This window comes from Clupea harengus, chromosome 23 (genome assembly GCF_900700415.2).
Source record: "Clupea harengus chromosome 23, Ch_v2.0.2, whole genome shotgun sequence".
NCBI classification, from domain to species: domain Eukaryota; kingdom Metazoa; phylum Chordata; class Actinopteri; order Clupeiformes; family Clupeidae; genus Clupea; species Clupea harengus.
Window position 1 is genome coordinate 6596651 of NC_045174.1, and position 11938 is coordinate 6608588.

At 41.0% G+C, this 11938-nt stretch overlaps 1 protein-coding gene across 3 annotated transcripts in view; it reads left to right on the plus strand.

Annotated features, from left to right (window-relative positions):
• Positions 1-97: 97 nt before the first annotated feature.
• mtr (5-methyltetrahydrofolate-homocysteine methyltransferase) overlaps positions 98-11938 on the plus strand; it is a 31147-nt gene continuing 19306 nt past the window's right edge. Inside the window, exons 1-15 of one of the 3 annotated variants that reach the window (XM_031561728.2) lie at positions 98-344; positions 1152-1366; positions 2384-2473; positions 2610-2679; positions 2799-2891; positions 3542-3648; positions 3750-3809; positions 4288-4382; positions 4570-4670; positions 5480-5541; positions 6680-6747; positions 8335-8414; positions 8579-8691; positions 8808-8948; positions 11650-11835. In XM_031561728.2, the coding sequence (XP_031417588.1) occupies positions 308-344; positions 1152-1366; positions 2384-2473; positions 2610-2679; positions 2799-2891; positions 3542-3648; positions 3750-3809; positions 4288-4382; positions 4570-4670; positions 5480-5541; positions 6680-6747; positions 8335-8414; positions 8579-8691; positions 8808-8948; positions 11650-11835 (1518 nt within the window). In that variant the 5' untranslated portion in view covers positions 98-307. Of the gene's footprint in view, positions 345-547; positions 635-1151; positions 1367-2383; positions 2474-2609; positions 2680-2798; positions 2892-3541; positions 3649-3749; positions 3810-4287; positions 4383-4569; positions 4671-5479; positions 5542-6679; positions 6748-8334; positions 8415-8578; positions 8692-8807; positions 8949-11649; positions 11836-11938 lie in introns of those variants that run through there. The other 2 variants (XM_012814643.3, XM_031561727.2) reach the window with 2 other exon arrangements.

An 11938-nucleotide genomic window follows, 5' to 3' on the forward strand; every position in this document is an offset into this window, starting at 1 on the left:
TTACGGGATGTAGGAGGTGGGTATGCGTTTTGAAGGAGTGTGCCCTCCCACACGGCCCCACGAGTACTTGTGTGAGTCTACTTCGCGCATGCGTCAGCGTGTGCCGCGCAAGTAAGCGTCAAAAGTAGCTGAGTTGAGTCGAGTCACTAGTTAGCTATCAAGTTCCAAGCTTAAAGTGACATTACCCATTAGGCAGCCACGTGAAGAGGGCATCAACATACTTCTTTCATTTCAGCTCTGATTGTGTCGGCTGAATTGTTTGTTTCACTTAACTATTAAAAAAGCAAGAACATCTCAAATCTATGCTATGCCACCTACAATGCATCAATACACAACTGGATCAGGTAAGATCAGCTAAGTTACTTAGCTAGCTATATTAAACGTATTCAACTACCAGCTGTGCAGAAAGCAGCTAATGTTAACATTTTACAAAAACCATTGTAGCGAGATTTTAGTTGGATAACTCTTGGCTAACTTTCTAAAAACTGTCAGCGATAAACTTAGCAATATCGGGCGACACGTGTGACGTTATTTAGATAACGTTAGTCATGTGATTAAACTGTTGTCTCCCGAGTTGGTTTCATCAGATGTCTATATTAAATAGATTTGGTTACAGCTGCTATTAGTAGGACTGGTAAGTCAAATTCATAATGTTAACGTGTGTTTCTCTTATAAATAGGGTAATGTTTACGTAGTGAGCACTGCCTGACAGCGATTTCTCGTGCCTCTAGTGTGTTAGTAAACAAACTCATCCCAAGCTTGGAGATGAAGACTGGGATATACGAAAGTCTCAGGATATAGGCCATAATGTCTCTGGATATAGGCTACATGAAAAATAATGAAGGAGTGTTAATCAGTTTCCTTTTGTTAGTAGTAAGTTGTCAGAGGAAGTAGCCTGCTTAACTAGTCAGCTTGTAACGTTAGTGTCGTAACATACGCTGAAGACAAAATCATGTAAACTCTAGATAAAGTTAGCTGTCCCTCTCAACTCTTAGTAGCCTTAACAAGCAGTTGTAAATCTAACAGATTACATTTGATGGACAAGTGTTGGAATCGTACTTTGGGTCAAGATGTATTGATGGGTTACTGGAAGAACAAATCAGGATGTCTCACACATGATGTACATTTGAGATGACAAATGCGTTTTACAGGGTCTAACAAGTCCTCTCTAGAGGATGAACTCCGGGGGCTTCTTCAGAAGAGGATTATGATCCTAGATGGTGGCATGGGCACAATGATTCAGCAGAGAAATCTGGAGGAGGACGATTTCAGGGGTCAAGAGTTCAAAGACCATTTGAAAAGCCTGAAGGGGAATAATGATCTTCTGAGTATCACCCAGCCAGAGATAATCTACTCTATACACAAGGTATTGTACAGTGGCGATGTATTATAGTTACAACATAATTAGTGTAGTTTGTCAACACTGTATAGACTGCATATACTGTCTTAAATGGTCTTATGAGGTCGCCCAGTTTCTGTTTCTCATTCCTCTTGGAATCTGTGTTTGTACACACCAACTCACTCAGGTGTGGGCAGATGAAGGATATTCTTAGAAAAAAGAAGCAAAAGCCCTGCCCTGTAGCAATATATTTGTCCTAAGATGACACAGGCATGACCTGCCCTACTCTGCCTGTGACTGGCGGTTCCTGATATTCTTACCCTAACCCTAACTAGTCTCACTCCTCATGTCTAAACCTTACTAAGCCATTCAAACATTTCCCTGCTGGGGCGTGGGGAGGACATGACGCTAGATCCCCATTTGTCACCTCTTCCACTCCTGATGAGTTTGCACTCCTGATGCTAAATGTTTTTTTTTTTGTATCAATTCTTTATTGATAATATATAGGTAGAGATTCAAAAATAGTACGAGTTTTACATTTTAGATCAATACAAAAACGTATACCTAACAAAAGCAGAACAATCATCCCCACCCCCCACCCCATGACGACCCCCAACCCCAACCCCAGTCCCTGATCTCTCTCCCTTCATAAAGAGAAAACAATACAGGTATACCAATATAATGTACAGATAGGATTACATTCAGTCAAATATATGAATGCTGCACTCTTTCTTTAACCAAAGTGTAAGCTGCGTCCCATGCACATTACGTTTTCTGACTAGCTCCATGGACACGGGCCACAGATCTCATGATGGAGAAACTCTTTATGTGTGTCTGTTAACAATGAGTATCAGCCAAGATTGCATTTTTATCCTCAAATATCAAAATCAGTATCTGCGTCATATACTGTGCTCTATTGGTCGGGCTCTACTTGTTAGTTTATATTTGTATTCTTGGTGAGCCCCTAGATTTGTGTGTAAATAAATTCACACTGGTTGCGGCTGTGCTGTGCTGTGCACTTTTTTTTCTTTGGGCCATCAACAGGAGTATCTGCTCGCTGGAGCCGACATGATTGAGACGAACACATTCAGCAGTACAAGTATCGCACAAACAGACTACGGCCTGGAGGATTTGGTAAGGGCTGTGAGCCATCATATCATCATCCTCCTCAAACACTTCTGTCTAGACAGTGATATTGACAAAAAGCAGTATTTAGAGAAATAGTAGGTAAGACTGAATTCTGTAGTTAAACTCGGAAGCTTTCTTTTAGGCATATCGCCTCAACAAAGAATCAGCAGAGGTGGCCAGGAGGGCGGCAGATGATGTCACTGCTCAGACAGGTCAGTCAGTGAACTTTATTTGAGATGTCTAGCATGCTGACATTTTGACTGAAATTCTGTTTCTTGTCAGGTTCCAAATGGTATGGTGACATTTTTACTGAAGTTATGGTTCTTGTCAGGTTCCAAAAGGTATGTGGCAGGAGCCATGGGTCCCACCAACAGAACTCTCTCTGTCTCTCCGTCTGTGGAGAGGCCGGATTACAGGAACGTCTGTGAGAACCCACATTTTCATGCTTTAAGGAAATATAGATCTGTCTTGCGCATTTATAGATCTCACTGACAACCCAAGTACACAATTTGTACTTCGAAAAAAAGAAATCTAAATGCAAATACAGTCACTTGAGGGGTTTGAGTGGAAACAAATGATTTTTCCTTTTGAGCCTTGTGAATTGATGCAAGTGTATTCAAGTGAATGTTTATTTCTACAGAGCACTAGTAAGTAAAGTAAAAAGTACATGGGTTAAAGTGTGACACATCTCTGTGATCATGTGCTGGGTGAAAATGGCGTGCTCTACACTATAATAAGACCACATCCAGTACACCTTTACATATTTACAATACACCATGTGATGTTAATGGCCTGTCACAATGACCTTTTCTGTGCACAGTCATACTCTCATTCTTATGCAGCATGATTATGATTCCTCCTCATTTTCCTGCAAGAAAAATATATGCAGTGTGTAAACCATTCAGCTGATTCCAATCACCACATGTATGAGCTGGATGTAAACAGAACTTTATTTTGATACTTACTTAAGAACGGCATAAAACATGATCCTTTGTACATATTGCTTAATAACATAATGGGACTCACTTTGTGTATTTATTTTAATGTTGTTTCTTTTCTTTATTATTTCCCTAGCCTTTGATGAGCTTGTGGAAGCTTACACTGAACAGGCCAGGGGGCTGTTGGATGGGAAAGTAGATATTCTACTAGTTGAGACCATCTTTGATACAGCCAATGCAAAGGTACTGGACTTTGGTCTTTCCCTTGTAGCAAGTGCAGTGTGATTATGCTTATATAACACATAATGTTTTAACACATAACATTTTTCTTCTTTTTCTTTTAGGCAGCTCTATTTGCAATTGACAAACTTTTTGAAGAGTGCTACGAGCGAAGACCATTATTTGTAAGCATATGGTTGAAGTTTTGAATTTAAAGGTGCATTGTGTGGGATTAAGTGGCATCTGGTGGTGAGGTTCCTGAATTGCAACCAACTGAATGCCCCTCCTTTCCCAAGCGTGTAGAAGAACCTAGGGTGGCCATCAAGTGCCACAAAAACGTCAAAGGCCCTCTCAAGATTCAATATTTGAGTTAGTCCCTTCTGGGCTACTGTAGAAAGATGGTGGTACAATATGGCCGTGACAGATGACCTGCTTCCTCTCTAGATATGAAGGGCTCATTCTAAGATAACAAAAACACCATTCATAAGTTAGTTACAGGCATACTAATGAACTCATAGCTTTGAATATTATATTCCATTTCTGCTAATAGATTCCTCTAAATCCTCCACACTAGGCCTTGAAGTTGTATTATATTTGATCATTGCTGATGATGTATCGTCTATGGTAGTGCAGATTTGACACTTTTGTCATCACTTCTGTTAGATTTCTGGGACCATTGTGGACAAGAGTGGCCGTACTTTGTCAGGCCAGACAGGAGAGGCCTTTGTCATCAGTGTTTCTCACGCAAAGCCTATGTGGTGAGTATAGGTAGCTAAGACAATCACAAGGAACATTTCTTTTTTTTTCTCATGCCATATTTGAAATATTTATGATAAGTGCTATTCATTTTGGCTAGTTAATGCTTAGTGTTACATGAAATTGGGTCGGGACAAAGTGCTTTGTCATTTGCTGAATCTCTCAATATTTGCCACATCTGTCTTTCAGTATTGGTTTAAACTGTGCACTCGGAGCTACTGAAATGAGGCCGTTTATTGAAGCCATTGGGAAAAGCACTACATCTTTCATCATTTGTTATCCCAATGCAGGTAATTTGATTCCATAGTGTGACCACCGATTGATGGCAGCTGTCTTTGCACTGTCTTTAGGCATAGGTTGGCTGCTGATTGGTCTTTTTAGGAGATACAAGTAAATGGACGTGCTCTTACATTTTGTGTTTATGTGTTTGCCAGACTCTGTCCATGAGAAGCAAAACAGGTTTGCTTACTAATGCTATCAGTTATCTTTTTCTATGTTTTCATTATGGTGTTTTCAGATCTGTGGTTTGTCACAAACATTTATACAACTCATGTCTATGCACATGTGCAATAATTTGGGTTGCGTTTGAATTCATTTGGAACAATTTATGTGTTTGTTCGATCTCGTCCGAACTTGACTTGTGTGACCGCCCTAGCAGGTGTGAAACTACCATAGTCTTGTGGAGCCAGATGTGTATGACAGTAACCATTGGGTTTTTAGTCTGATTGGATGTGGGAATGTTTAGCTGATCCTGTGCATTTTAAATTTTTTAACCTTCTTTGCCAATCAAACACCTTGAGAAGAGGGAGCTCAAAGGTGTCTGTCTTAATTTCAATTTGCTGTCTCCATTTGCTGTTTGTGTGCACTTGGCTCACAAAGAGCTGAAGACTTGTGTACTTATTGATTACTAACCCCCAGATGTAGCACCTTTTTCTCCTGAATATCCTCTTTCCCTAGTGTATATCCTCTGTATGTCTGCTATGTGATTTGACGGCTATTATTCAAAATGTTTGACGGGGTGAAGGTTTTCCGGTTAAGAATAATTTAGTTATAGCCTATTTCCTTTTTTTGTCTGGTTGACTGTGTCCACTTTGAATAGGTCTTCCTAATGCGTTTGGAGGGTATGATGAGACTCCAGAGTTAACAGCAGCACAATTAAAGGTAAAACATTCAGTTGTCCCTCAGCTCTCTTCCTTTATCCTAAATGAAGGTTACTGTTTCACCTCTTAAAATTATCATTTGTTTCAACCAGTTGTAACTTGTATTCAGTGTGTTTCACAAAGACTTCTTGCACACTTCATAGTATATAACTGCAGGGCTAGAAATGGCCAGAACTAACGTGAGGGGGCTAACGGGGAGCTCTGTGTGGATACTATGTTCATTTGTGGAACAGGTTTTATGAGGCTGCTTGCACTTTCGTAGACATAAGTGTTTTCCTAAATTACAAAAGGAATTCTACCCATAGGCTATATTGCTGAAAGAATGATATGCATGGAAGGACAGGATGGTCCATACATTCCGTGGGTCAGTAGGTTACAGAATGTGTCCTGTCTGCAGAAGCAAAGGCTGCTTTAACCTCTGTACTCTGGGCTTCAGTGTCAGGTCAGAAGTCTGTGGAAGTTGAAGCTGTCTCTGCGTATGTGGACAGAACACAGTCTGTGACCTGCTGACTCACGACCATATGAGTTGATATGGGGAGTATCAGCCCTATATTGGGCCTTGACTACTACTCTTGACTATTTCCTTGGAAGGTCAGGTGTTGAGGGCTTAGGGTTGTAACTGTCTTGGCATAGAAACTAAACTTTACTGCTTTTCCACTACCATTAGGAAGGCATAATTCATAGATTAAATCATTTTATGGGAAACAGTCAATCGTAATAAGCAGAATGGTTGAACTTAAAAAGAAATCAGATTGCACCTGCATAACATAGCAAGGTAATACATTAGCAGTTATTGCTAATCATGATGTAGTTGTTTGGATGCGTACGATTAGATAATTCACTTGTATAATCACTGAAATCCATCTGTAGGTGCCTACAAAAATGTAAACCCTCAGTGAAAAAAAGCCTGTGTCCACTTTGTTCATGCAACCAATCGTTTTAAATAGAGTTTGTAGATCTTATTTTCTTACTTTTTATGAAATGGCTCTGCATGGAACCCAAGCCTAACATGTTACTCAACCATTGTAGGTAGGATGCGTTCTGTCCTATTTCCAGACGTCTCCTATCTTTCCTGTCTGAGCTTGTTGTTTTATTTATGGGTTTTATTTCTTGTTACTGTGTTTTATTGTTTTATTCAGGAATTTGCTTCTGATGGGCTTGTGAACGCTGTTGGAGGTTGTTGTGGAACGACGCCTGCTCACATACGGTAGCCATATTCTCATGGATGTCTTTGGAACGATAGCCAGTTAGATCTGCATGTTCAAGATTAGCCATATTGTTGTCATATGTGTTATCAAAGAGGCCACCTATTGGTCAGGGTAATTTAAAAACTAGGGGCCATATTTACAAAAAGGGTGTTTATCTCTTAGATGCGATTAACTTGGCAGATTGCAGGAGGATCAGGGTCGACTAATAAAGGCCCATTTTACGAAAGGTGATTATCCGAGAGGTGTTTTACAGATGGATGCAGAAATAAAATGGATCGATGCGAGTACTCAAGGTTGCTCAAGAGGAAAACAAGAACATTTTCGTCGTTGATGGGGATTGCGAATGTTAGCGAATTTATAAATAATTAAATGATAAAATTTCCAAAGTGGAATTAAGCACCTTTGTAAATATGGCCTTAGATATCTAATATGATCAGGGTTATGGTATGTGATTAATAAAGAAACGAAAACTACAGCAGGTTATGGAGAGGGGGAAACAAGGCACAAAATGGCTGTGACATGAAATAAGATCCAGGAGTGAAGGAACTTGATGTAACTTTAGTGCTCCAGCTGTTCAGCATTACGGACATGCCATTACCCTAATGTTAGATCTCTATCCCTAGCCTGGCACATGCTTCCACATAACTCCATACTATCAAGGCAGTCATGATGTTGGACACAAGGAAGCCAAACTACTCCCAATTGCTGGGATAGATGAGTGTGTGGGTGTCAGCTTGGCTGAAGCCTCAGAGAGTGGTCACTTACCTGATGGCTTGGTAGCACTTCCTGCCCGGCAGCTCTGTATCTCATCCTTGTTGATTTAGTTCAGGTTTAAAAAAACAAATGTAGACTACACGTCCAAATGCCACAGCTTCTCATCAGGACACACGTGTGGCAACTAATCCAGAGACAGACAATAGGCCTCTGCTCTCACAGACGGCCAAACCTATTAGTGTGCCGTGATGCCAGGGATGGTGTGCTTTGACCAATTACTGCCTGTAAGTTGGTACCTTTCCTACCATGTGACCCTAGCTATCCTAACCGTGGCCATGAGGCGAAGCGGAGCCAGGGCTATGGCACCTCTCCAATTAGGGCAGAGGACACGACTGATGTAATCTGAACAGTACAGACCTAGGACAGAGCCAACAAATATATTTTAAATGAACAATGTCCATAAAAAAATTGCCACAATTGTATCAGTTACCAATCTAGTCAGATTATTCAATAAGCAGTACAGGAGTCACTGGAGTAGACCTATACTCTGGTGTTCATAACTGATTTTAACAGTGTGACATTGTAGTGAAGGGAGAGAGCAGTCACCCCCCCTGGTCTCGAACCCGAGTCTATAAGGTGACTGACCTGCATCCTGACCGCAATGCCAGGATTATTGGTATTGCAGTCAGAGCGCATACTCTACCATAATGACAGCACTCTATCACAGACATGTTTTTTCATCATTTTTTCTAGTATTATAAATAATTCCACCTTTGCCCACCTGCTAAAGGTTGCAAACCTCAATGTTCAGTATATGGCTTGACGATGTTTTAAATGAGTTCTCACTTTTTTCTTTCTGTTTTACGGAAAAGGCGACTCGCTGAAGCGGTTCAACACTGTCAGCCCAGAGTTCCTGCCCTCAATGTTTTTCAAGACTACACACTGCTAGCAGGTAAGCATGCTTTTAATTACAGTCATTATTCTGATTTCAGACATCACCGATTTTGTTATTCAATTCATATCAATACTTTTTTTTTTATATAACGGAAATAACAATTGAAATAGTCTCAAAGTGCTCTACAGAGTCCAGAGCCTTATTTAAACGTTATTTTGTAGGTCTTGAGCCTTTTCGTATAGGTCCATATACAAACTTTGTCAACATTGGTGAGCGCTGCAACGTGGCTGGATCACGCAAGTTTGCCAAGCTCATCATGTCTGGCAACTATGAGGTGAGCTACACCAGGTGATGTTAATATGGAAGTACGCCCAAATGTTTACGAGGTTTGATGAACTTTGTTTTGTTGGATACCGTTTCAGTCCTCCAATATGTGTTGTATGTGTTCAGGAGGCGTTGAGCATTGCTAAAGCTCAAGTGGAAATGGGAGCCCAGGTACTGGATATCAACATGGACGAGGGCATGCTGGACGGTCCCGTGGCCATGGCCCGCTTCTGTAACTACGTTTCTTCCGAGCCTGATGTTGCTAAGGTAGGACAATAGTGAAAGAACTGGCTAAGGCATTCCAAAGGGGAGGTTGCAAAAATGACAAGCATGCACAAAGACTTCATTGTTGTCATATTGTTTATAAGTGTATAGTTCTACAGTAGGTGTGTATTTACAGTAGGTGTGTACATATCATGGGTGTAGTCATTGTTGTCATATTGTTTATACGTAAGTTTATAGTTCTACAGTAGGTGTGTATTTACAGTAGGTGTGTACATGCTGCTGAGGGGAGAATGTGAGAATGGCCCGAGCCGGCCATCTCACGATGTGGGATGTAGACTGGGTGGAATGGGGTTGCAGGTACGAACACACGGCGCATTAGACAGTGGCTTACTTAAAAATAGCTACATTTATTTTTACATTATATATTTGCTGTTTATCCTCTTGGTATTTCACTCAAAATATTCACAAAAATCTTCATTCAAGTAAAATAAAAAATGTTGCCATTAAATAAATATTTTTTTCCAAAACATGTGTGCCACAATTATTGGCACCCCTACAAAAATCTTATAATTAAAATCTAACTGAAGTATACTTCCAGTCATGTTTTACATTTCTAAGTTCACCTGTTTGATAAGGAACTCTTAAGTGGTCAACCATGACTTCCTGTTTCACTGGGTTATAAATATTTGGTGACAGTCCAAATTCCCTTAGTCATTTATCACTATGGGAAAGACCCAAGAACACAGTGACGATGTGCGACGGAAAGTTGTTGAGCTGCACAAATCAGGAAATGGATGTAAGAAAATCTCTAAACAGTTGAAAATATCCATTTCCACTATCATTGAAATAATTAAGAAGTTTATAGCGACAGTAGATGTTAAGAATCAGCCTTAAGAGGACGTGTGTGTACATTAACCCACGCACCGTGAGGAGGATGGTTCGACTGGCAAAAGAATCTCCAAGGATCACAGCTGGAGAATTGCAGAGGTTAGTTGAGTCTTGGCGTCAGAAAGTCTCCAAAACTATCATCAAATGCCACCTACATCACCACAAGTTGTTTGGGAGGGTTGCCAGAAAAAAGCCTCTGCTGTCAATCAACAGCAAACTAAAGCACTAGTTTGCCAAATGTTACTGTGACTTTCAATGGGACCAGGTTATATGGTCAGATAAGACCAAAATAGAGCTTTTTGGCAACAAACATCAAAGGTGGGTTTGGCGTAGACAGAAAGATAGCCATACAGAAAAGCACCTCATACCCACTGTGAATTATGGTGGTGGATCTTTGATGTTCTAGGGCTGTTTTTCTTCCAAAGGCCCTGGACATCTTGTTAGGATACATGGTATCATGGACTTCATAAAATACCAGCAGATATTAAATAAAAACCTAACAGCCTCTGCCAGGAAGCTTAAAATGGGCCGTGGTTGGACCTTCCAGAAGGACAATGATCCAAAGCACACCTCAAAATCTACACAAAAATAGTTCACCGACTGCAGCATAAAGGTTTGACTTAAACCCCATAGAAAATCTTTGGGATGAGCTGAAGAGGAGAGTCCACAATCGTCAACCTTGGAATCTGAAGGATCTGGAGAGATACTGTTTAGAGGAATGGTCTCAGATCCCGTGCCATGTGTTCACCCACCTATAACCTCATTATAGGAGAAGACTCAGAGCTGTTATCTTGGCTAAGGGGGCTGCACAAAATATTAAATGAAGGGGTGCCAATAATTGTGGCACACATATTTTTGAGAAAAATATTTGTTTCATGATAAGAATGTAATGTTTCTTTCAATTATGTTACTTCAATTAAAGGTTAGATTTTTGTGAATATTTTGAATGAAAGATCATGAGGATAAACTATAGACATTTTTACTAAAGGGTGCCAATAATTCTGGAGGGCACTGTACCAGACAAGGTACAAAAGGTTTTGTCTAGCACCTTGTCCAAACTTCCATCCAGCCTCTTCAGTCTGCCCTCTCAACAATGAGGTGCACCTTAAGTAAGGTTAAATTGGTCCAATTAAAAGGTAATTTGACCCCTCCACAGGGGTGGGGGAATCTGGACCCATCCATTTAGGTAGGGGAGTCTAGTCCTTCTCCCCCCTTAGGACCACAGTGAGAAGGGGGAGGGACTTCACCTTCTCACAGGAGGCCAGGCTGTTCATGCCCACTTGGCTTCCTACCTTTTTTTTTTTTTTTTTTAATTTTTTTAGAAAATGTTGCCAATCACCGTTGAGGGTCGTACTTCTCTGAATGGGCAAAACAAATGGGTGGGCGAGTGATTCTTACCATGGGTTGTCGTCACACCAATCAGATCAGACATACAGTCACGCCAACATATGATGACCTATTAAACTGAATGTCATCCATTGAGTTTAGTCAGTGAAGTGCCATTGTAAACGTGCATCAATAAAATACATGTGGAACATTCTTTTGTTGCACAACTCCTAATGAACTAGACGTAGCGCATAGCGGTGCATAAAATGAGCGCTGCACACAGTGAGAGAATGAACATGGAGAGATTATGAACTCAAGGGCCCCTGGACACCAACACCTCCTGGGCACATGGAGCACGTACAGCAAGAAGCAACTCAGTCCAACCACCCTGTGCTTAAGTGACATATTTGATACCTGTACATTGCCTACAGGAGCTACTTCTTAGGTCAGTTTAATACAGGTTATGGTCTGTGCATCTATACCTGGTAAGAAGCATCAGGTAAAGTATCAACTGCTTGTGTTTGCACAGGTGCCGTTGTGCATCGACTCGTCTAACTTTGCAGTGATTGAAGCGGGGCTGAAGTGCTCTCAGGGGAAGTGCATCGTCAACAGCCTGAGCTTGAAGGAGGGGGAGGCTGAGTTTCTGCAGAGGGCCAACCTTGTGCGTCGCTATGGAGCTGCACTTGTTGTCATGGCATTTGATGAAGAAGGGCAGGTCTGTAAATATTGTGTTGTACACTGGACTCGCATTCAGAAGGCAGTTATATCTGCAATGGTTTGGGTCGGGTCAGGGCAGGATTGAGTTGTTCTGATATGAT